Source organism: Gordionus sp. m RMFG-2023, chromosome 5 (genome assembly GCF_954871325.1).
Source record: "Gordionus sp. m RMFG-2023 chromosome 5, tfGorSpeb1-WG-v2, whole genome shotgun sequence".
NCBI lineage: Eukaryota > Metazoa > Nematomorpha > Gordioida > Chordodea > Parachordodidae > Gordionus > Gordionus sp. m RMFG-2023.
The window spans coordinates 15574405-15602197 of NC_088779.1; the positions used below are offsets into that span (position 1 = coordinate 15574405).

General features: G+C 28.4%; 1 protein-coding gene across 1 annotated transcript in view; it reads right to left on the reverse strand.

Annotated features, from left to right (window-relative positions):
- LOC135929936 (abnormal spindle-like microcephaly-associated protein homolog) overlaps nt 1–27793 on the reverse strand; it is a 52906-nt gene that overhangs the window by 17194 nt on the left and 7919 nt on the right. Inside the window, exon 4 of the mRNA XM_065466687.1 lies at nt 11961–12245. Coding sequence (XP_065322759.1) covers nt 11961–12143 — 183 coding nt within the window. The 5' untranslated portion in view covers nt 12144–12245. The remainder of the gene's footprint in view (nt 1–11960; nt 12246–27793) is intronic.

A 27793-nucleotide genomic window follows, 5' to 3' on the forward strand; every position in this document is an offset into this window, starting at 1 on the left:
TTCTATTTATGAGAAAATATAACCATATCTGTCAAAAAAATTTGGAGATGGAGGATAAAAAAGTAAAAAGGATGAAAAAATAATTGATGATACAAGAGAAAAGGAGTAATCCCAAATTGCTGAAAGACCAGAGGATCAATCTATTAGGTAGATATCAGCAAGTCTTCTGTTTTTGCTTGGGCATACTGCTTAAGCTCTAGAGTATTCAGGATTCTGGCTATAATTTGGTTTCTTTTTTATATTTACACAATGCAGTAGGTATTTAGGATTTTAGAAATAAATAAATAAAATTTTGTTGAATAATTAATTTTTTTTAAAATAATTAGAGTTTTTTGGAATTAATTTTTGAAATAATTAAAAAATTTCCGTGTTACAGCGGACAATAAATAAAATATATCAGGATATGAAAAATATTTTCAATTAATTTAAAAGAGTTTAAAAAATATCGTGGGGATAAACAAATGGTCCATTCCATGGGAATGAAGAGGTAAATACTTGAGAAGTACCGATAATTTGTAAATATTCTTTTATATCTAAAGATGATAATTTAAATTTTAAGTGAAATAAAACAAAAATTATCTTCGTCTATGTGTATAAACCAGTAGCGGTTAAAAAAATTCAAATTCAAAAAATATTGATAAATTTGAAGGTAATAATAAAATAATATTGATAATAGAATACTTATAAAGGAAAGAGATTTTAAAAAACCTTTCTAGTGATGTGTATGTTGAAAAATAAGAATAATAAATTTACGGATAACTGTTATATTTGTGGCCGAAAGGGTCATAGTGAAAAAAGTTTTTCATGTGACCGAAAAATTATTGTAAATTTTAATTCAATAATTGATAAGAACAATATTATCTGTCATTGTGGTTTAACGGGCCATATTAAGAAATGTTTTGTGAAAGAAGCTAATTTTTGGAATGTTTCCCCAGAGGCCATCAATATTGAATAAATCGGAGTTAGAAATATATACCAAATTTAATTGTAATTTGCATAACTAATGTAGATAATAATAGAATACTTCCGATGCGAAGAAAATGAATGGATTGCAATGACTAAATGGTTTTCATAAACATCATTTAAAGGTCATGAGACCATATCATTATAATAATAAATTATTTAATAAATATAGTGTCAAAAGATCCTGTAGGTATATTTAATAAAAAGAAAATTGTCATGACAATGTTAATTGCAAACCAAATTTAAACTCAAATAAAAAAAGTTGTAATATTGGAAATTTTTATTGTCATTTTGATGAAATAAAAAAATTTAAATTGTCATATAACCTTAAAAATAAGTGTTATTAATAATAATTACTAAAAAATATATTCCATGTAATACCTGCGATCCATGCCACATAAAGAGGTGGGCAATGTCTGACCAGAGTCAAGTCAACAGTGCGAATATGCCCACATTTTTGATTTGTATAAAAAATCATATTTTTAAATCGTGGATATATATTACAAGTGGATCGAATATGAAGAAGTCCATGGTTAAAAAATTGTGGACCAAATCGTCTAAAAATGCATAAAGCTGCTGGAGCTGATGGGATCTTTGCAGAACTCTGGAAGATAGAGGTAGACCTAAGTGCCAGCTTACTACTTCCCCTCTTTAGGGAGATTTGGAATACGGGTAAGTTTCCTGACGAATGGATGACATCAATTATACTAAACTTCCCTAAAAATAAGTCCCCAAACTGCCTTAAGGATTACAGAGGTATTGCACTGATTCCAGTCACACTAAAAATATTCACATACATCATATCGGTCAGGATTAAACCAATCATTAACGGGTTCCTTTCTAACACTATCATTCTGGAAAAGGCCAGAATACATAAATCCCCCATCTTTGCCCTAATGATTGATTTAAGTCAAGCCTTTGACTCCATAAGATATGGCCCTTGCTGGAAAACTTTGGAATAGATAAGCATCTGATAGCGCTAATTAAGATAATTTACGACAATCATAGCGTAGTTCCTCAACATCTAAATATGAAATCACAACCTTTTAAAGCAAATAGGGGCCTCAAACAAGGATGCATCCTTTCACCGATTATTTTTAATGTAATAATGAATGATATCCTAAATAAATCCCTTAAACAGGAATATGCACTCAACACATATAACAGTGATCAACAGCACCTCAATGATATGCATAACTCTCTAAACTTTCTATGTTATGCCGACGACGTATGTATTCTAGCCAACTCAGAATACAAATTAAGAAATATTTTATCATTATTTGTCAATAACTGTGGTGGATATGGTTTAAGAGTTAACTACACAAAAACCAAGCTGATCACCTCAAATACCGATGCGAGTAACTTAAACCCCTTTAACTTTGAGGGTAATACGATAGAATTAGTGTCAGATTTTAAATACCTAGGAACCAGGATAACATCATTAGGCCTCGCTTTTTTAGATACGAAATCGAGAACGAATAATGCTAGACTCCGTTATCATCAACTGTCGAAATTATGGTCATCCAACCAAATATCAACTAATTTAAAAATAAGACTCTTCAAGTCCCTAATTGTACCCATTACCTACGGCCTGGAGACTTGGCAGGACTCAAAAAGTAACATAAACACAATTCAGACATTTATAAACAAATGTCTTAGAAGAATCACCAAAAGTATTACCCATACAACACATCAAATACAACGCTCTGGAATAGATGCGATATCCTACCAATCAATCGTCTCATACCCTTGAGGAGACTAGAATTACTAGGCCATAGCTTAAGACACTCGCAGGAAAATATGATATTCTCGTCCTTGAAATGGTGCCCTGACGATAGAAAGAAAACTCCTAAATACTATTGATTGGAGAAATGTTTGAAAGATATGGACCTGATTAACCTCTCGTTTGCAGATTATATGGCACTCAGCAAAAACAAGAAACACCTAAAAGAACATTTACAATACATGTTAAAATATGGCCTAAATTAATATTGAAATCGTTCCTCTCCTTTACTTTCGTGCAATAAATAGAATAAAATATGTTTGATAATGATAATAACCTGAACAACAACAACATAACTTAACTTCCTTTATTAACCCACGACCTTTCTTTTCTGGACACACGATAGCGATGATAACGATAACAATTACGAGACTATTAGTTGTATAATGAACAATGAGAAGGTACACTGGTTATAATAATAACGCAATAACTCGGACGAACCCAAATATCATTGGCACAGCACATACAGGATATACAGAACATACGATATTTGGCACACCGAACAACAAACAAGTAAGAGACTCTTCATGCAAACTTAACATAAACTCTCAATACTTACCAAGATATAAGGGTTATTATTTTTTTGTTGCCTCACTAAATACTACTTAAGGATGCAAGGTACATTATTATTATATGACATTATTTTATTTTTATTTTTTCCTTACATTATTCTGCCGGTAACGGAACTAATACATCACCATTATTGTACTTCTTCCTTCTTCACTTTGCTAACTGGCTACATAGTGGTACCGTCCACTATAATAAAACGGGTAGACATCATGTATGGGATCTATATACTAGTGAAAATACATGATGCACGCTTCAACTCCTAATGAAATTTGAAATTCCTAAAACTATTGTGTGACTTAGAGAATGGTAGCCATTGTGAAAAATTGGATTAAAAAGGCCAAACAAGTAAAAGATAAAAGAATCAAGTATATGTATAAATATAAGAAAATGGGTATTGCAAAATTTAAAATCCCTTATGATCCCTATTTGATGGAATAGCTCCTACTTAATGATAAATACAATTTATGATGTATTAACATTTTTACCTAATTATTTTGAAAATAGTCAATTTTAGTGGATGCTATATACTTTTTTAAAATTACAAACAATTTACAGGTTTTTTTACTGAGTGTGAAAAAGAAGATCTTAAAGAGGCTGTAGGTTTACATAAACTCTTTTAATTTATCAGGATCCAAATATCCTAATGTTATATATGTCGAATATAAATAATGAAATTTTAAATAATATAAAAAACAATAATAACAAGACAAGAAATCTTAAATAACATTGGTTAATATGCAGAAATATCTCAAAGAATTATTTTGCTGAATCATATATCTCAACATTGGAATAAATAAAAACAGTATACATGCCTAATACTCTTAATAGAGTAGAGTATATGACCAAATTTGGACAATATTTATAAGGAAAATAAAGAATAATTAAAATACACTGGATAGCTTGTTCTCAGGTAATTTCTAATATTTATTAATATAACCAAATTTTCAAATATCTGTGCCAGAAGGGAATCAATCAATTTAGTTTTTTAGAAACTATTATATCCCAAAAAAGAAATTCGGAAGGAGATTGTATATCGACAAAAATCATAGAAGAAAACATTTCAGAACTTCATACTAATTTGAATGAACCTCGAACCTCTTGTTTCATTGAAGGGAGATATATTAGCATGGTAGAAAACCAGGCATGGGGGGCTTCCAAAAAATGATTTTCTTTCATTTTTAATACTAAATTGATAATATAAATGCTTAAAATTTAAAAAACAACTATTTTTATGTTTTTGATTATAAATAATAATTTTGATATATAGTATTTGATAAATTTTAAATTATTTTGCAAAAAAACGTCATTAAAAAAATCTACTTTGTCCATTTCATTATGAAGAAACAATTATTAATTTATTCCTATTCGACAAATGTTAAGCACAGATATGTCAAAGACCTTAATGCTGCTATTAAAAATAAAAGTATAAAAGCTTCAACCACATCAAGATATTTTAAAAAATGATAGGATATTTTATAATATAATAGTAAAACTTATTTCGTTTATTTAATTTTTTTAAATTGCTTTTGTGCTTGTAGAATCTTCGTTCTATCTTGAATCTTAGTGTCTATTTTAGTAATTTTCGTATTTTTCTAATAAATTTAAAAATCTATTTCGGGGGACAGGACAATTTTAAAAAAAAAATAGGACCTGGCCTGGCTTGAAAAATTAGGCCCGATGTAAATCACTAATCTCCAGAGTTGTTAAAATATCTAGATACAAGATTCTAGAAAGTCGTATCTGTATCTAGATAAATTTTTGATTAAAGTATCTGTATCTAGATATTATTTTAGAGGTATCTGTATCTGTTTTTAGATACTTTTAAATTACATTTTGATATACTTTTATTTAAAGCCTTTTATATTATAAATAAAAATATTTGAATGCAAAATTTATTTTATTTTATATGAGCATATAATTTAAATATATATGTATATTAAAAAAACTACTATAATAAAAAATTATGTATATATAAAATATTAAAACTTAAATATTCATTAAATATTATGTCCGAGTTTATCAGTAACTCAGACAAATTTTGATATTACAATGCAACTTAATTCTGCCATTTTTATTTTGAATGGAATTGGTTAATTTTATTTTATTATACTATAAAAATATATTTTAGATTAATATTAATAGTGATGAAGAGTAGGAAGCAATAATCAATGAAGCATCAACAAGTTCAGACATTGTTTTCCAATAGCCAATTTATATAGCATATTAATAATTACTCAAAATGAAGAAAACAAATTTCTGATAGTAAAATGTTTGCCATGTCTACCAAAAAATACGAAAATTTCAGTTAGCATTACCTCAACTTGCAACATTGTAAAACATTTAGGATAAAGATACTAAATAAATGTTTACAATTGTAATTTTAAATTTTAAGAGGAAAAATCAAATACTGTTAATAAAAATAAATAATTAATACAACGATTAGTTGATGAATTATCAAGCAGCTGATTGCAAACAAATAACCTGTGGAAAAATATTTAATATGATTTTTTTCAGTACCCCACAGCAGTAGATAATTGTTAATAATGATTTAAATTTTGATACTTAACAAATTTTAAATAATTTTTTCAAAAATGTCGAGATTTTAGTATTTTTAAAGAATATCCTGATATAAAATTGTTATTCATAAAATATACACTACAATCCCTCCAATTCCCCTGGCAAAAAGACTTAGTGTAACTAAAAATGTCTTTACAGATAAACGAGGATGCCTAAATGACCAAAATTTTGAAAATATTTTATTACTGAAATCTATTAATTATTTATAATCATTTAATCATATATACTATATGATTATATTTAAATATAAAAATCATTATTTTAGTTATATATTGATAAATGTAATATTGATTCAATAAATTTTTTTTAGCTCATTTCATGCATTTTCACAATAAAGTCCTAATTTACGATTATGCAAACCTTATATAAGAGTATAATAAAAATTGTATCTGTATCTAGGCGATGTATCTGTATCTAGATAACCTTTTAGCCAATCTATCTGTATCTAGATCCATTTAAAAAGTATCTATTAACAACTCTGCTAATTTCCATTCTGTTATCCCCAAGTCTTGAGCGACGATCAGAAAGTATAAGTTATGACTAAATAATCGTTCAACAAAAATCATTAAAAATATTCATTTTAGTACTTTAGATTTATAATAAATGCGTCTAAAGGATTTTCAATAGTATTATTATTTATTTCCAAAAATCATCCATAGTAGGTGGTGCTTTTGATTTAGCTAGGTCAGTCTAAAATTGTAATAGTAATAGTTAAAATAAAAATTATTTATGGGATAAGTGAATGGCCATGTTCGCCAACTGACAGGCCACCACCCTTCAATTTTTTATTTATTGAACCAATTTCTCTCAAAACTGGGTAAAAAGTGAAAGGATTGAAATAAGCATTTTTTTTAGAATGTTTTGATAAAATTATATAAATAGTGAGTGGTTAATTTTAAGCATGTTTAACATCCAGATAATAATTTATAAAATATGAACATTAAATAGATGTCTGATGATAAAATGAAATGGTAATATTAATTATTTATTGTAATTGTCAATTTATATTATAATTCTTGAATAATATCTTATGGCCAGTTTAAACATAATTTTTGCCGCTTATTACATAATTTCAATTTTTTTATAAATTCTTTTATTTTAATAAATTTTTATTTTTATCTTTTTTGATTGTAATAATTTTTCATGTGCAAATTTAACTTTCTTTTATTTGTCATTTAACCCTTTGCCATTTAGCACCGGGCCAGACAAAATTTAATCGTTAGCCTAGACATTGTGGAATGTCTCATATAAATTCCATAAAATTTGAATACCTCAAAGCAAAGAAATACTAAAAATTAAGTTGGTGAAAAAGAGCTGAAAAAATGTTTTTGATCAATATCTTTAGAATATGGAGCTTCCGTTACTAAATAAACATGTGGTAGATAGTGTAATGAAATATATCTTTTGATCAAATTTGAGACAATTAGCTATAAAGATGAGAAAGTTATAAAATTCATTCTTACCCCATCTGCCGGATAGCCCTGGTCTCTTTTAAAATATATTAAATCTGAGGGTAATGGGTATAAACATATATTAATTAAATAATAAATAATCAGGATTATTTAGAATTAAGGGTGGACGCGTAACCAAGAGCGCTCCCTCCCTCGTCATAAATTTGCCTGTTTTCATAAATGCCATTCTAAGTTAATAAAAATATCCCCTCTATACTCCTTCCCCATATCCCCCTCTCATCACGATAAAGAAGAATTCGTAAGAAAAATTAGTTAAAGTTAATAACTTTTTAAAATAGTAAATATAATACAAAATTTTGGAAAAAGTATTTTTATTAAATAAGTGAAAATCCAAAATTAATTTGATAAATATAAGTTGACCTAAAGACCTCTAATAAAATTTATGTGGGGAAAAACCTACCTAATAGTGCCCATCCCTCTCTTAGCAAACTGGATAAGTATATGGTATTAACGAATGAACAAATATAATTCTAGCATCTGAAATTAGGCTAATATGTATCAGGATACCCAATTGGGGAAAACAACAGCTAAAATTAAAAATAATAAAAAAATAATAAACCATTATTATTTTATTGATCAAACAAATTAAATTTTAAATTTGGTTTATTAATTTTATTTTAGGATATTCATAATATATTCTTTTTTATTGAATGATTTTCTTTCCGATTCATTGACATCGACTTTCTATTTAAATGTATGCAAATATCATAAAATTTTTTTGACATTTGATAAAATTCAATTTAGCTCATTACTTATTGATATATATTTTACTTTTGAAGGATAATATTTTTTATATTAAGGTAATATTTTATATAGTAAGGTAAAAAAAATATGCTGTATGATATTTTCAATCCAGATCTGTACAACTTCTATTGAAATTATTTTATTAAAATCGCGATTTAAATTAAAAAATCACAAATTTTGCAACCCTAGCCGTATATCCCCAGAGATGATTTATGTCTACACCCAGAATTAAGAGATAAATCGGATTTGTGTTTAATATCAATCAAACCATGCCACCCTAGGCAAAAGGCAGGACATAAGGAGGTCTACCTGTTGGATCCACTCCCGCGATAATAAAACATAATTATTGAATTTCAAATTTTTATATTTCATAGGTGTTTAATTGTGACATTTTTTTCGAATTTTTTCCAGAACAATTATTTCTTTAAAAATTTTTTTCATAAATATAGCAAAATTATTTTATAAGGCTGAGTCCAAAATCTTTTGAAAAAAATCCTTAAAATTTTCGCAAATTAATAACAAAACATTTTGCACATTCAAGTTTTATAAAAATTAAAATATTCAAAATGCCTGATATGATTCAATTTTAGTTATTTATTAAAAGATATGTTAATATTTAATTGTATCTAATATTTTATATTACCTTTCAGTTATTAAACCATTGTATATACCTATTATATGATAATGGTTATATTTAAATAATATTTATATACTTAATAAATACATATATGTTGTAAATAATTTTATCAATGAATCTCTAAATTTTTCCCACTCTTATGCTTTCCACACAATTATTTTCTGACTAAAAAATATATTTATAATATAAATGGCTATAATCTTTTGGGTTAGTAAATTTATAAAAATGGGCAATCTTATTTAAAAATACTTATTAATTTTTATTATTTTTTTAAAAAAATAAATTTTTATAAACCGAAAATGATATAGGACACTATTTTATTTTTTTCTTCAAAATTTATTTATATTTTTTAGATTTTGGACACAGCCTAAAGTAAAATTTTTATAAAAAAAATAGAAAAAATGTGGGAGGAGGAAGGGGGGATGAGATAGTTTAAATTTTTATTAATAAAAAAAACAGATCGTTATTAGAAGAAAGAATAATAAAATTTATTCAATTCAAATAAAAATGATACTTTTTTAAAATATGATAAAATAATTCATATCAAAATATATTGACAGAATTTTAAAATTCTGCTATCTCTAAAAAGGAAACCTAAGTTGAACTGAACTAAATATCAGAATGAAAAATGTATCTGTCTCTTATTTTTGAATATTTTTCTTTTCCTTTATTAATTTTTAAAAACAACTTATCGAATTTTTTTTTTCGTATTCATTTTTGAATAAGCCTAGTTTATATTGATAATAACAAACATTTGCAAATTAGCTAAAGGTTGAATTTATGCTTATATTTAAATTAAAATCAAATGATAGTGATATATCTTTAAAAAATATTTTTAATTTTGGTCAAAATTATTTTAAAATAGATTTGTGTAGTGTTGTTAGGCTCGATTTGAGCCGATTTTTAAAAAGACTAACTCAATATTTTATCCAGAAAAATATTACGCAGGCCTGAAGATTTTGGTCTTAGATTGCAGAAAGGTTAGGACATCTATTACCAAATCTGGAAGTTTGGGCAATATTTCTCTGGCTAAAATATTGAGTTAGCCGCCGTATTTAAAAAATGGCTCAAATCGAACCGTTTAACAACACTAGATTGGTGGTTTCCACAGTTTATAATAACGTTTTTTTTTTCAACTCTCACTAATTATTTAACTTGACAAATCAATTCTTAAAAATTCATTATCATTCATAGAAATTCCTTTTGTTATATAGACTTTCTATGGTGAGTGAATAGTCATAAATTACAAAATATAAATGAAATCAGGCTTTTAATATTTATATTATTTTAATTGATCTATTATTAAATATTGATATTTAATTGTATTTTTATTTAGCTTTTTACAGAGTTTAAAACCATTGTTTACATAAAATCATTTAAAAGGTGTCATAGGTCTAACGAATTTGATTCATTCCATAATTACCAATTCCAATATCAATACAACATGTAATATACATCATTTCTTAAATCAAATATAATTTATATATAAAATATTAGTTTTAAAGATATGAAAAAAATGACATATACTACCATATTTTCTTCAGTGTACACCAGTAAAATTTGAGAATAAGAAATGTTTAAAAATATTATAATATTATTTTTATTTCTAAGCTAAAATTATTAACCTTATTTGAAATTTTTTATAAAATTGTTTTTTTATTTTGTATTACAAAATGAATATATTGGCATCATTTTATTGTGAAATAATATATTTAAAAAAACATCCTCTTTCACAGTATTAAACGACCGTGGGATGCGTGAACAGCAGGGATGGGGAGGGATTATGGTATTGTGATGATGCCGGCTAGCTATGTATTATAGAGGGATGGAACAGAGATGAAGAGGTATCGTATCGTCATCCGATGAATATTTTATAGGTGGGATTGATTTATGCTCTATTTGTGGTATTTTAAGTTTAATTAGTACAATTACAGTATTTGAGTTATTCAAATTTAATTGGATGTTTAACTAGTTTTGGCGAATTTTTGGACAATCTAATCCAGAGTAAATAAATTTCAAGCATCATTAGAAAAAATATGAGTCCCTATCATTTCAGTTTATAAAAATTAAAAAAAATAACTAAAGATTTTACATTTATTACGCCCATATTTTTTTTTGGAATAACTCAAAAAGGTGAGCACAAATCGAATTGTACAAACCAACACAAATCAATCCTGTCAATAAATTTTATGAATTTTAAAAGGTGGATGGTTAATTTTCTAATTAACTAATCAAGATAAATTTAATTTTCGAACATAGTTAGGCTGAACAAATGAGTTCTAATCATTTCCAGTTATAAAAAATTATATAATAATAATAATTAAAAAATCCAAATTTATTAAATATTCAGAAACGGCAACTAAATCGAACTTAAAGCTGCACAAGCTAGCGTAAATTATTACAGTATTATATATATTATTTTATCAAAAGAATAACTACGATAATTGCACAAATGAAAATGGAAACGTCACAAAACAGCACAAATCAATCAGTCTATACAAAAAATAGAGAATAAAAGAGCCAACTTCACGGACTTATATTTTTTACTGATCAAATAATGTTGACCTATTTTTAATCCGATATTCTAATATTAAACTGATTAAATCTTAGTGTACTGATAACAATTTTAATAAAATATTGATCAAGAACTATTAAAAGTTTTGTAAAAAAGTTTAAAAGGTCTTATAAATATTTCCACACTACTTTTAGCTATCACCATTTTAGTGGTCAGTTTTTTTATCTCTATTGATTAGTATACCTCCAATTATTTCTTCTTAATTTAAATTTCTCAAATTCTATTTAATTTTAGGTTGCTGTCGTCCCGTTTGCACTTATATTAAACTTCAAAATTCCCAACTATCGTACCAGTATATTCCAAAGATCCTCTTAGCTAAAAAAAATAAACTATGAGCCGGTTTCGATTTCAATTTTTTTATGGGATTGGGCCGAGCCTATATTAAAAATGTCAGATGTTTTAAAGTATGCGCGGACCAGGCTTATTTTAAAATAACTATGGTCTGGCTAAACTGAGGGCTGAGCTAGTCCCAAATTTCAATTTTTTATGAGTCTGGGCCGGGTGTATCTACAGAACTTCGTCCCATCAAGCCAATCGAATTTTCTCCCAATAACTTTTAAATATATTTTATTTAATGTTTTGATTTTAAAATTGAATAGAAAGTTATGTATATAAAAAAAATAAGGGTAAAATGTATACTTTTTGTGGATTAAGCTTTGGGTCTTTTTGTTTGTCATATATTGAAGAATTTGAATAAGCGGTGGTAGAGGAATCTTCTTGATTTGATTTTTTACTTTTATTTTTTTTTTTGGGGTAGAGTTGTCGTATCTGAAATCCTCTATAAGCCGCTTGAATTTTAGTAGCGGCTTCAGTTTCGCTCATATTTTTTTTATTACGTTTATTTACAGAACATTCTGATTTTGACGATATGGAACTCCTATCACCATCATTTTTCAAAATTGCTGCATTTAATTTTTTTTCACCCTAATAATTAGTTATAAAATAAAGTTTTAAATTTTAAAATTAACGATAATAAGTGGGTGATATGGACCTGAGTTAAAATAAACATGGAATTGCTTCTTGAATACCTACATGTGCAATTTCAAACAAAAACTTGAGGGCGAGTACAAAACCTATACTCTTTATCCTTATGTTTACCTTATATATAGTTATTAAAACTTATGTCCCTTTAAAAATTAAAGAGAGCATAAGTGAAATCTTTATTATTTCTTTTTAGCTTTATCCCTCTAAATTAGTCACTTTTAATTAATGTTGTAAACATAAAAAAGAATTACGTTACAAGTTATGTTACCTTATGAAAAAAAAAGGAACGTGTTACACGGTATTCAAAAAAAAGTAAGGCGTTACTCGAAAAATACTAAATATTATATATAAATTTTAATTTTTCCCCATAGATAATAAAAATAAAATTATTAAAAAATAATATATTTAAGAAAGTCCCTTTTGTTATAAATTTATTTATTTTTAACAATAATTAATTTTCAAAATTTTGATAAGATAAACAAGTGAGCTTAAAACATAGTTATCGATATGCTAAATTAACGCTGGCGTAGAGAATAAGAGGGTTGTATTATTTTTTTTAAATAAAAATTTTAATTGTGAGGAATTATCATCTTGATAAGAATCTTCATTTCAGATCCTCATCAATTTTTTAATCTTATCAGAATTTAATCTGAATTGATAATTTTGCCTTTATATGTTTTTCATACTTGAGATGCTGAAATTGGGGGTTGAAACATTTGAATAGTACCCATAATTTTTTTTTATTTATATTAAAAAAAGTTTCATTAATGCCAAGGCAAAGTTAAATCATCTTCATCTGAAGAAATAACTACTATTGACATATATTCTTCTAGACTTGGAATGCTGTACTTGCAAAATTGTTAAAACTGGGAAAAAGATTTCAAAGTTTAGATTCAAATATAAGAAAACCTTATATATTTATAAGTAAAAAATTGAGGGGTATATTAACAATATTTCAAATAGTCTAAATATAAAAAAATTCATGAGAATTTTATTTGATAAAATCAAATCGCAAGTGAAGCAAATAAACACTTTATGAATTATTTTTTGTTCAAAATGGTCCATTTCAATTTTATTTATGAGAATTTATTGAATAAAAGCAAAATTAGAGGTAACTACTGAAATTTATATACTATAAAAAAACTCTACCAGTACAACGCTAACTATATCACTTGTCCAAATATATATATCAACAAAAAAAACAAAAAGTAAAAGTCTTTATAATTATAAAATATCGTCCCTTTTATACTTTAAAGAAATCACGAGTTCTTCACGTGATAAATAAAATCAGGCGATATGATAAATATTAAACAAAATAATTATTTCTAAAAATAAATAATATTTAATAATAATATGACAACTACTATATAATCAAAATTATATAATGTAGACACAATCTTTATTTATTTCTAATTTATGCATAGTAATAATAATTTTATTACAGAGTCCTGCAGAGATACCATTTAAAATAGTCTCTGATTTAACTGGAAAAAAAAATTACGACAATATTTAATAATATTTTCCATACATATTTTATTGCAATTTTATTATAAAATTTAAAAAGGTTTACAACAGGTGATTATAAAATATAATATCATAGTGCTTATATAACTAAAATTACGAAAATAGCCCAAAATTAATAGTGCTTTATGGCCAAAAATTAATATTTTTAAATCCAGTTATTTATTATATTTAGGACCTAATCAATTAAAATCCACGCATAACTCAAAAATCTTTGAAATGCCAAGTGTATAACTTCAATTCTAGACAGATGATACCATGATAGATTCAATATTAATTTAATTAACCAAATTATATAAAATTTAACAACAAAGTTGTAAATGAACGAGTTCAAAATGAACGCGTTCGTCACATGAACGAAGTTGATCTTTTTGAAAATGGATGGCGTTCCTTTTATTTTTTATGTTCGTTCAATTTTAGAGAATCTTCTTATTTTTATTCATTTCAAAATAAAAATATTAATGCAAATTGTTAAAGAAAAAAGGAACTATTTTTTAATCAGCTCTTTTCTTTATCACATTTTAATTTTTTTAACCAGTCCTGTCTTATAGTATAGTTTATTAATTTGAATATTATTATTTATATTTTATAGATTAACATAGGCGTGGATGTTGTTATTTTAGTCAAAACCAGTCCTGTCTTATAGTATAGTTTATTAATTTGAATATTATTATTTATATTTTATAGATTAACATAGGCGTGGATGTTGTTATTTTAGTCATCTGATTCTGAAAATTCAGAATAAGATGTAACATTACCATGGCTATCATCCTATTCAATAATAAACTAATTCTATTTACAATATGTAAAATGTGTTTAAAAATTATAATATCAGTTTCAAAATCTTCAAGTTCTAATAGAGATATTTGATTGTAATATTTACTATTTTATATAAACTATATATTAATAATTTATTTAAGATTGTTGTGTGTATTTCTTTGGCTTATTAAATTATTATAATAAAATATTATATGTTACAAACATAGATATAAAATAAAATCGAAATTTATTTATTTTTATTGTGATTATTTGAAATAATCGCTATTAATTTTAAGTTTTTATCATGGGTTTTATATTTTAATAGTTGGAAAGAATTTAAGGTATAAATTAATATATTTTATAAATAATTTATTTTATATGAGATATAAAATTTTTATATAATTCAAAGTTATATCTGTTAATATTTTTTTTGGTTTTCTCCCATTCAAAGCATCTCATGGTAAACACTTGTTGCCATGTATGTTTAAAAATAATTTCGAACATGGTTCACCCGTTTGCCTCAATTCTGGAAAATTATCCCTCTCCTCTCTCTCAGATCCTTTTATTAGAGCTCCTCACTCGTATGACCCCAGTACGGTTTGTTGTTTCTCAAGCTCTGTTGATTTATTTCTTAATTCACATGAGTCCCCAGTTCTTTCTAGGATCCTTATAGCTGCCCGAGAATCGATCTCAAGGTTCCTTACGTTTTATTATGAATAATTTAAACTTAGATTTCTCCTCAACACCCTTGTGGTTAGATGCAATTAGTTTTTGCTTTCAAGTTTTAGTTAAGCCCAAGAATAGAATAAATAACTTATCTGCCTCAATCAAGGAGAAAGTGTCCAATTTTGGAAATACTATTATTGATGAATTTTCTCCATCCAACTCTTTAAATCTCTTTCCGTTGTAAATTGATCTCTGAAAAATTAGATCTTGGAGATATTAAGGGCGCTGCCCGAATATTGACTTCTGATGATACTATTTCCCCTATCAACGTTACTATCTTTCAACAACTTCTCAAGAAAAATCCACTGGCATCCCCTTTTAACATTCACCCGCAATGCTCTTCCCCTATTCCCTTTACCTGTGATGAAGTACTTAAGTGCTTTAAGTCCTTTAAAAAAGGGACGACAGGTGGTTTGGACGGTTTCAGACCTGGTTTTTTTGTTAATTTAATTCAGTGTTTTGATAGTGGTTTTATTGACCCTCTGCTGAAATCATTAACTGAACTTTGCAATAATATTCTCTTATGCGAAGTTACTCTTTGTATTCGTCCTATTCTTTTTGGCGCACGTCTTTAACCAAGCCGGATGGTGTAGCCATAGGGTCATTCTTTCGTCGATTAGTCGCCAAGGATATTGTAAATAGGATCCGGCCTAAGGCCAGTTCCCTCCTATTTCCCTCACAGTTAGAAATTGGAGTGAGAGGTGGGTGCGAAGTGGCCCCACATGTAGCGCGTATTTTTATAAATATTGAGGAGGAGAAGGTTCTCTGCAAGTTAGACTTCAGAAATGACTTCAACAGCATCCATAGGAGCGCATTCTTACTCTCTTTTCTACATCATTTCCCAAAATACTGTAATTTTCTTAATTCCTGTTATGGATTTCCTTCGTTACTCAAATTCAGGGAATTTTCCATATCCTATGAAGAGGGGATTCAGCAAGGTGATCCACTAGGTCCCTTGCTCTTTACTTTACTATAGGGATTCAGGGTTTGATTAAAAATTTAAAGTATGATTTCAAAAGATCTTAATTTATGGTAACTCGAGGTTGGCTCTTTTGGCGGTTCTTTATCCAATGTTTTGTCAGCCATCGAGTACGTTGAAATGAAAGCTTCGAAAAAAAGTGTGAAATTTCTTCTCTCAACAATAAGGATTTTATCCCTCCCCCAGATTTTATAATCATTCCGCATGAGGAACTCTGCCTTTTAGATTCTCCTATCGGGTTTTCAACTTCCTTTTGTCAAAATTTTTTTGGCGATTTGATTCAATCCCTTTTTAATTCACTCAAGAATCTTCCTCATCTCCCAAGCATCAGTTCTTTTTCCTCAATAAAAAATGTCTTTTCCCGAAATTCTTACACATATTTAAATCTTCCCCAATTTTCCAGTATAATACCCTCCTTAAGGCCTTCGAATTAAAATTTAAACATTTTATCGAATCTCTTTTAGTCTTAAAGTTTTCCGATTTTAATTGGTGCTTCGCCTCTATGCCCGCTTACCGGGAAGGACTTGGATTTTCACCCCCCTTCCTAATGGCAATTGCGTGCTTTTTTTTTATCTAGGATATCCTTTTTCAGCTAAACAAGAGTGGCTTACTCTAGCTATCCAAGGATCCGAGCAGCCAGTTCCAAGTCATCTAAAGAGCTTCCTGGTCCCTATGCTTCAGCGTTTGAAAAACTTTGTCTGTGTCCCGATATAACTAATCTTCAACTGCTCAGAAACGCAAAAAAATTCTAACGTCCATGAATAGCTAGACGCGATTCCGAGTGGTAAAAAGGAAACATTACTCACAGACGATGAGTTTCAAACTGCCATTGGCCATAAACTTGGTTGCCTTATCTCTTCTGGACACCTGTGCTGCCTGTTGTAAACAGGTTCCCTTCTCTAGACTAATCTTAATAGGTTAATCGGCAAAGTTTGAATTCGACCGATTTCCATAATAGTTTGGAGCCTTTAGATCTCCTAAATGCGGACGGTAAGCGTCCCGACGGCATGTCTTTGACGCCTTGGCATGGCTGAAAGACTTGTTTGGGATGTCACATGTGTTACCTCCTTTCCGGCTAACGGAAATACCGACCCCTTGGAACTCGAAATCAATAATTCTAATAAATATAGATCCCTCCCTAATTCTTTTATATTTATTCCCCTAATTAGCGTTCTGGAAAACCCCAGTCCCCAATCCCTAAAGTTCTTAAATCAATTGGGTCGAAGAATTTCATTACAGGGGAAAAAAACATGTCCCTATCCCTTAAACAAAAAATCCAATTTAAAATCCTAAATGGGAACTACAAGTGTTTCTTTGAAACACTCCCATTTCCCTCCTAGACCAGCACGCATGGTGTTCCTATTTTATAAAAATGCAAAATAAAAATAAATATTATTTTCCTTACTACATTAATAATTTTAATTTTTACTGTTTAAATTACATTATAATATATTTAATAATGTATAAATATATTGTATGAGATATACAAGTAATATATAATAATGTATAAATATAATGTATGAGAATATACATGTAATATATAATAATGTTTTATTTATCTACTATTAATTTTAATCATGTGTGTTAAAAAATATATGGTGTTCATTTAGGTTCCTTTTTGGGAACACAATTATGAATTTGTAATCTTAATTTTAGAGTATTTTAATAGTGTTTTAAATATGATACTAAATTAATAAAGGAATTTAAAAGCACACAAAAAAATTTTATATTAAATTAATTATTCGATGCATAAATTTTTTTTATTAAATTAAATATTCAATGCTTAAAAAATTTATTTAGAAAAATTAAAGAAAAAGAAGACCTTCGAATAATTATTTATTCATTCATTATAATTTAAATTTGAATTTTAAGATTTTGCATATTATTTTATGTATGAAATAATTGTATGTGTGACAGTAGCGTCACTAGGGGGGGGGGGGCGCACAGGAGTTCGAGCCCCCAGAAAAATTTGAATAGCCCCCTGAAATAAAAAAAATTTTTAAGGCTCCCTATCGCCTTGAACTAAAAATAAATTTTTTGATAGCCCCCTGAACGATTTCTTTTATAATTTTATAAGTATTATAGATAGATTAGATTTTATTATTTAAAAATTAATAAGACTATCTAAATTTTTATTAAATGAGTGCTAATTTAATTTTTAGATTAGATTATACATATAAATTATATTTTCACTATACCAGCTTGAAATCAAATTCTGTTTTAAAAATGGAATACCAATATCACTCATAAATATTAATTTAGCATTTAGTTGAAGCTTAAATAATTTTTATTATTTAAATGATTTTATAACCTTAGTTAAATAAATATAATCATTTATTAATTGAAAATTCAAATTTAATACCTGAAGAAAGACGTTAAACAGCGTGATCAACCCTAATATAACATGGAAAAATATAAAGCTAAATTTATTAAGCTGCATGACTTCATTCTTAAGACCACGCATCAAAAGTAAAGAGTGGCTCACCCCTTCAACAATACAGATAATAAAAAATTTAATAATAAATATCTCCTACAATCAATATGCTAAACACAACAGAAGATAAATTACTCACTATATAAGAGCAGATAAGCTTTTTATTGCCAACTTCTCTAGATATATACAATTTAATTTAGGCAACAATAATAGATACAAGGCTTTCCAATCTCTCAAATTACTCACTACCTTTAAATCCAATCCTTTACCGAGATTACAAATAGAAAATAATAAAATTATAGACCCCAAGGAACAATTAGCTATATTGATAGATCATTACATGAGTCTCTACAGAACAAGGTGGCCAAGACCAATATGCGATTATCCTTTCCAACCACCTAATCGGAACCTAAACAAAATGGATATAATCAGTGCTATTAAACGACTAAAAATGCATAAAGCTGCCGGAATCAATGGGATCTTTGCCGAAATCTGGAAGATTAATGCAGATCTAAGGGTTAGTCTACTGCTTCTCCTTTTTATGTTAAATAGTCAACGTAGGATTCAAATGCTCTAAATGCAACGTAAGATAAATTTTAAACGTGTTTGATCATATATAATTGTAATATAATGAAAATAAATTTGCTAGAAATATAATAATTATTAAAATACTATTATATACGATGAATAATAGCCTAGATGAAGCCGTTAATTGATAAGAAATTTGAACAGAAAATTTTTAAACCAACTGGCTAATATAGAAATCTTTAGGATATCTCGTGAGAGAGAATTTTTCTATTTATCTCCTTCAGAAAAGAAAAGTTTCTCGTGGCCGATATTTCCGAGGGTGATCTGAAGCATTGAAATCTAAGGACACGAGGGTACATAGTTTTTTGGCTCTATTAGAGCTCTAAATATATGCCTAAGATGATGGCCTTTAGAGAATTGGAAGTGTAATGGATATGTCTATTTTCATCAACTCTATTGTTGCATAAACAGGTGAAGTATAAATAATATTGCAACCATGCGAAGACCAATTAATATTCTTAATTGTTCAGAAGATCGGTGAATACCTAGAATTTAGCTGGGATAGCTTCAATCTATTCATAGATAATGTCAAAGTTGACAAATAGAAAATTAGTTAAACCCTATGGTTTTAGGTTTTGATAAAAGAAAAGTCTGTTGAAAGATGTAACGATTAAGGATCTCTTGAATGTATTTATTTGGTTTTTATACTCGACGAGTTGAGAAATGAGGGAAGAACGAAAGATGTGATAAGTTTTGGATGTAGAGAAAATATTTGATTAAAAATAAGACGTGGTGAGATAATAATTTGCTGAGAATTGGTTGGAAGTTTAGGAGTGACTGTAAGGAATTATTAAGGAAATATTTACCGGGTCTGGGTCAGTGACCCCAAAAGAGTTAGTTTAATATTTATGATATTGAAAAAAAGATCTGATGGTAATGGAACTAACGTATATTGCATTTATTGATGTTCAGAAAAATACCTATTTCAGATAAAAGGTAATTAATATTTTTGGAGACTTTGAGTAGCTCACAGAGGCCCTGCAAAAGTTCCATCTTCTAAAATAAGGATCGAGGGGATTTCCTTGTTGAAAACCTATATTGTATTAAAAATTAACAATAACTGCTAAATATGAATTTGAGATAGTGGCAATTGATGGCGTTGATAAAGGTTTAAATATCCATGAAGGTGCAAGTTCTGGGATGAATTGATCTGCTAGCAAATTTGATAGAATCTGGTTTTAATGGACAAATTTTAGGCTTCAAAGTGAATATTTTTCGCTAAGTAATCATGATAATCAAATATTAGGCGGATATAAAATCATATTAGATGATTTTAAAGATAAGCATCTTCTCTCATGGCGTCCATGAAGGTACAAACTTACACCAGAATTTATGAAAATACTTTATAGCAGATAAAGTAAATTGCTTTTTGCCGGATTTTTTTAAAAAAAATAAATGTAAATGAAGATTTAGGCACGAATTCAACAATCACAAAACAAGTATGATATTTTTAATTGTGAATTTTTTTCAAAATTTTTAAAAATATATTTATAAGGTGCGAAGTACAAGAATACTAGGAAGTTTAAAGTTAGTGCCTATTAAGACTAAGATAATGGTGAACAAACTTAGGTGGTATGGGCACAAAATGAGAAGGCCTATGAAGTACATAGGAAATAAGGTTGAGAGTTTGGAAGTGATGGGCAAACGTAAAAGAGGAAGGTCAAAACTTCAATGGGGCTATAAAGTTAGAGCCAATATGAAGAAGTATAAATTAGATAAAAGAGATAGTATGAATCAGAGACCTGAAGGCCCGGCCAAGCCCGGCCGTATTTTAATTTTTTCAAAATATACCCGGGCCGGGCGTAAAAAATTTTTTTTAAATATATATGGGCCGGGCCTAAGATTGTTGAACCCGGACCGGGCCTTAATATTTTTTATAAAAATTTATACATTATGAGTTAATGGTTATAAGATATTATATTTTAGTTATGATTAATATAATATTGGGTGATGGTTAACACTACCTAACACCCACAGATTGATCAAATTATTGTTTTCCTGTCAATTAAATTACGCATTAAGAATTGAATTTTTTATAATTCAGCATCCAAGTCTATATTATATTTTATTACATTTAAACAATCAAATAACAATTAAATTAGCTCAAAATCTAAAGTAACTAATTAATATATTTTTTATTCATCAGCATCTAAATCTATAGCTTATATTTTACTACATTTAAACAATCAAATAACAATTAAATTAGCTCAAAATCCAAAGTAACTAATTAATATATTTTTTATAATTCATCAGCATCTAAATCTTTAGCTTATATTTTACTACATTTAAACAATCAAATAACAATTAAATTAGCTCAAAATCTAAAGTAACCAATTAATATATTTTTTATAATTCATCAGCATCTAAATCTTTAGCTTATATTTTACTACATTTAGACAATCAAATAACAATTAAATTAGCTCAAAATCCAAAGTAACTAATTAATATATTTTTTATAATTCATCAGCATCTAAATCTTTAGCTTATATTTTACTACATTTAAACAATCAAATACCAATTAAATTAGCTCAAAATCTAAAGTAACTAATTAATATATTTTTTATAATTCATCAGCATCTAAATCTTTAGCTTATATTTTACTACATTTAAACAATCAAATAACAATTAAATTAGCTCAAAATCTAAAGTAACTAATTAACATATTTTTTATAATTCATCAGCATCTAAATATTTAGCTTATATTTTACTACATTTAAGTAATCAACAATTAAATTAGCTCAAAATCCAAAGTAATTAATTAATTTATTTAATTATTAATTATTTCATAGATTCTGGCGCTAAATAATACCAATGATATAATAATAAAATTAATAATAATGTATATTCTTTTAAAACTAATCTAAAATCCGAAATATGGTCAAAATTTAATATAGAAAATAAAAAAAATATTGGATACCTACAATGTAAGAATTGTTCCAATTTATTATCTTATAACTATAATCAAGGTTCATCTCATTTAAGAAGACATAAATGTAATGGTAAATCCATGAAAATTAATAATTTTTTTTACACCTGAAAAACAGACTTATAAATGTAATCTAAAATATTTAAGAGAAAAATTTATAGATCATTCCTTAACTCTTTGCGCAAAAGATATTAGTCCTTTCGAAATTCCAGGCTCTAGTCGATGTTGGGGCAAAGTATAGTAAAATAGATGTCAAATCATTGATTTCACATCCCACCACTCTATCACGCCACCTTAAGGGAAAATGTGAGATAATAAGAAACGTTTTTGTTGACACTATTACACCAGTAATAAAAAAAATGACAGCTTCCACTGATATATGGTGCGATGACCATAAAAAGAACTCGTTTATAACGTTAACATGTATTATATATCGGATGACTGGAAGTTAGTGAAGAGAAACCTATTTACTGTTGAATTTAAAGAAGCGTCAAAGACTAGCAAAGTAGTTAAGGATGAAATATTAAAAAAATTTCATAATTTTAATTTTAACACTAATGATTTTATTAATATAATATTTGTTACAGACCAAGGTAATAATATTTTAAAAGCATCAGAGTTAAATGAACGATTGAATTGTTGTTGTCATATATTAAACACAATTTTAAGAAATTCATTTAACTTCAAATATTTGGAAAGTAATGCCCCATTAATAAAATCAACAATAGATAATGCTAAAATATTAGTGGGGCATTTAAAACAAAGTAATAAATGCCAGCATTTGAAAGCCCTTTATCAAGATAAAGTCAGCTGGAACTCTAAATACAATATGTTCAATTGTGTTTATTCTCAAAATGAAGAAATTATAAAAGTTCAGTCAATATTCTTGAGAATTTTCACAAAGCTATTGTTGAGTTACAGTCCTCTTGTACTCTTTTTAAAGTGGTAATTTGGTATTATGAACTTCTTGAAGTTTGTAATACCTTTCAAAGAGAAAAAGGAGAAATAAAATTGATTTTACTTAATATAAAGCATTTTTTAATTGAAAAATTTGTTTTACACAAATATCATTTTATTTCACTTTTTCTCTGTCCCAAATTCAAACAATTACGTATGTTGTCAGGGACAGATCGCAAGATGACGGAAAACTATATAAAAGATTATATTAAATTACAAGAGGATCAGGAAGTTAATGAAATACCATCGACCAGTCGAATTACGACTGTTGTTAAACAAACTGAATCGTTTTATGACAAATGAAGCGATGGTAATTCTGGTAATATGTCAATACCCGAAGATGAATATAATAATTACATAAATAAAAAAATAGATAAAACATTTAAGTGTTAATTTCCAATTTTGGCTAAATTGGCAAAACGGTTATTGGCAATTCCTGTTTCAAGTGCAAGCTGTGAGCGGAATTTTCCACTACTGGGGGAATTCTTGAAGAAAGAAGAAGTAGTCTTCAACCTGAAAAGGTAGATATACTTCTCTTTCTTCATGATAATTTGTGAATTTTTAATATCTTTCTTGAGTATAGGGTTTCGTCAATCATGCTGGTTTTTTACTTTGCAAACTGTCAAATATTTATTGCATTTATTATATTTTACCTTGAGTCCAAGTTTTTAATCCAACATTTTTCATTATTTTTTTTAAAAATATTATATAATACATATCTTCTTTTGTTAAAAATTTATATTATAAAATAAATTATATTAATATTGAGCAATTAGATTATATTTTCAAAATTCTATTTATTTATTTTATTTTTTTCTCTTTAGCTTTCACCTTTTCTGGTGGTAAGCTCCTTCAACATCTCTCTCCACTTTATATTATTCATACCATCTCTTTTATCAATTTTATACTCCTTTATATTGGCTCTAACTTTGTTTTGGCCTTCCTCTTTTACGTTTGCCCATCACTTCCAAACTCTCAACCTTATTTCCTATGTAGTTCATAGGCCTTCTCATTGTGTGCCCATACCACCTAAGTCTGTTTACCATTAACTTAGTCTTAATGGGCACTACCTTTAAACTACTTAGTATTCTTGTACTGCGCACTTTATCCTTTCTTGTTACCCCAGCAATCATCCTCAGCATTCTCATCTCCATAGTTTGTAGACTTCTCTCGTCTGATTCTTTGGTTGGCCATGTTTCCGAACTATATAGAATAGTTGGTTGTACTATGGAACTGTAAATTTTTCCCTTTAATTTTGTGTGGGATTCTTTTGTCAAATAGCACTCGAGATAATGATCTCCACTTTAACCACCCTTGATTAATTTTACTCTTTATCTCTTTTTCTATTGTGCCGCTGTTTGTATAGTGGAGCCCAAATATTTGCAGCTTTCAATTGCCGATATCTGCCATTCATTTATATCAATACTCTCTGTTTCATCTCCTCCTATCACCATATACTCCGTCTTTTCTCTATTTACTTTTAGTCCGTGCTTTTCTAGAATATTTATCCAACTCACTAATTTTTTCATTTCATCCTTGGATTCGGCAAGTATCACAATATCATATGCAAATATCATATTCCACGAGACTGTTTAAGGTATAGACTGTGCTAATACATCTATTACTGCAATGAAGGGAAGTGGGCTGGAGCTGACCCTTAATGAACTCCCTTGGCTATTGTGAAGCCTGCTGAAGTGCCGTGCTACGGACCATTGTTGTAAGGCCGATATACATTCCTGTATTATTCTTATATATTTTTCGGGAACCTTTTTGTGGGGTAGCGCCCACCAGATAAGTTTTCTTGGGATTCTATCGACCTTTTCTAAATCGAGAAAGACCATGTGTAGATTTTTGTTCTTTTCACTGTATTCTTCACTCACTTGCCTAATTGCGTGGATAGCATCAGTTGTTGATCTTCCAGGCATAAAGCCAAACTGAGTCTCACCTATTTCGATTATGTCTCTTAATCTTTTTTCTATAATTTTTTCGTATAGTTTTAGACAATAAAACATTAATTTTATGCCCCTGTAATTTTGACAATTGTGTGGATCCCCTTTATTTTTGAAGATAGGAACTAGATAGCTCTGCCTCCATTTTTGGGGAACATCTACATTTCCAAGTATTTTATTGTATAGATTTATGAGGAGATGTATTCCATCATCATTGGAATATCGTCTGGACCCCTAGTTTTGTTGTTTTTCATATGCTTGAGGCATGTGATTATTTCTTGTTCTGTTATAGGCTATACAAGGTTTTGACATGGGGAGTGTTCGTCTAGATGTAGTATGTGGGGATTAAAGTTGAGAAGCTCCTGAAAATATTCTTTCCATCTATTCATTATTTCTTTTTCCTTTATTATCAATTTCCCATCTTTATACTTGATTACTTTCGGAGCTCCGTTTATATCCCTAGAATTCTTTACTCGCTGATTGGCAAATCAGTATATTTTATTTTGCCCTTCTTTGGTATGTAGTTCTTCATACATGTCATTGTATGCCATAGATTTGGCCCTAGCCACCGCCTTTGTAGCTAATCTCTTGGATTTTTTGTATCTTGTCTTGTCATCAGGGTTTTTGGATTTGTACCATTTTATAAAGGGCTTTTTTCTCCTGTATAGTGGTTTGTACCTCTTCATTCCACCACCATAGATCTTTGTATGATTTGTTACCTCCCCTTGTCAAGCCTAGTGTCGATTTGACAGTGTCTATTAATCTGGATGAAAGGTCTGTCCACATTTTTTCACTGACTTGTGAGGATGTTTGCATTGATTGCAAAGGCATCTGTCATTGTTTTTAATTTGCTCCTTTTGATGCATGGTTCCAGTTTTATCTTGTTTTGAGTGGATTTATTTGAGATGTGTAAATCCATGACTGTAGCTTATGTTGCGCGGCGATATCTTCTCCTGGGATGACTTTACAGTCTATTACATCTTTTGATCTTCTGCGAGAGATTAGCATGTAATCTATCTGTGTTTTCCTTGTACCACTTTCATATGTTATTAGATGACTGTCTTTTTTCCTATAGTAGGTGTTGGTTAAGGCAAGGTCGAAGGCTTGCGCAAACTTCAGTACATGCTCTCCTTCATCATTTCATTCTCCATATCCAAAACCACCATGATGCCTTTTGTAGCTATCTCTTGCTTTCCCCACATGCGCATTTAAGTCTTTATGACTAGGTCATCCTTAGGGATTTCCATTACAGCTTCATCAAGGATACCTCTAAAGTTATCTTTCTCTTCTTCCTTACAACCCGTTTGAGGAGCATATACTGAAAGGATGTGTAGTATTGATTGACCAATGCAGAGTTTTACCTTCATTAGTCTATCAGAGATCCTGTTGACTTCTATTACCGAGGAGGTTAGATCTTGACTGAGGATGATGCCAACACCGTTCCTATTGCTAACAATTCCATTATAGTACAATTTATACCCATCTCCAATCATCAAAGTCTTCTGCCCCTTCCATTTCGTCTTTTGTATGCATGCTATATCAACTTTTCTCTTGTTCAACATTGATGCCAATTCTCTCGTCTTACCTAGCGTCCCAATATTCAAACTTGCTAATCTTGTCTTATTTGCTTTGACCTTTACTTTACTTTTCACAGGATGGAGGTCTACACCCTGCCCGTCGCTTAGAGGGAACGCCCTAGCTTTCATATTCATATTTCCATTTGTTTCTTTCATTTTGTTTATTGGACAGGTATCCTTAGCCATGGCTGTCCAGGCCTGTCCGTGACCGGGATGTCATCTCTAAGCTCCGAAATTCATCTTACCATATGTCTTTACACATCAGTCATCGAAAAAACTTGAAAGTTTTTATACTCCTTATCAGGATTGAACCTGCATCCTTCTGTTTCTAAGCTTATATCTAACCCATTAGGCCACCCCGGCGATTTTCAAAGTACTATTTATATACATGCATTTTTTTTAAATAGCGATTATCCTAAATAAATCCTTTAAACAAGAATATGCACTCAACCCACATCACAGGGATCAACAGCACCACAATGACATGCATAACTCTTTGAATTTTCTTTGTTATGCCGACGACGTGTGTATTAGTGAAGGTCACGGTCCGGTCTTTGGTCCGGACTGGACCAATACCCTCGGACCGGACCGGACCACGGTCCTTAAGAAAAAGATCAATCCAGACCGTGGTCCTAAATAAAAAGACCGGTTCTGGACCGGTCTTTTTATTTGTTTAAAAAACATATTTTTTTAACCTAATTTGATTTGTTTTATCATTTTATTAAATATAAGAGTATTATAGAAACAATAAAATTTATCCAATGGTATTGAAGAAAATGATTTTGTGCTTGTAGAGGGCATATAAAAATTAAGAGTAGATCGTGTTTTTTGAGATATTTTCATTTTCATCATTAGAAATATATATTTTATGTTTTATCAGATGTCTGCTTAAGGTACCTAATTATTTTATTAAGAATAAGGTTAAGTAATTTTTACAATAAATTATAGAGTTTCTTTAAAAAAAATAGAACTAGATAATAACTAAAATATTTTAATAATATTATTGCTTATTTTGATTAATTTATTGCTTAAAAAATTATAAACAATTATTTTGTTACTAGGTGCTGACGAT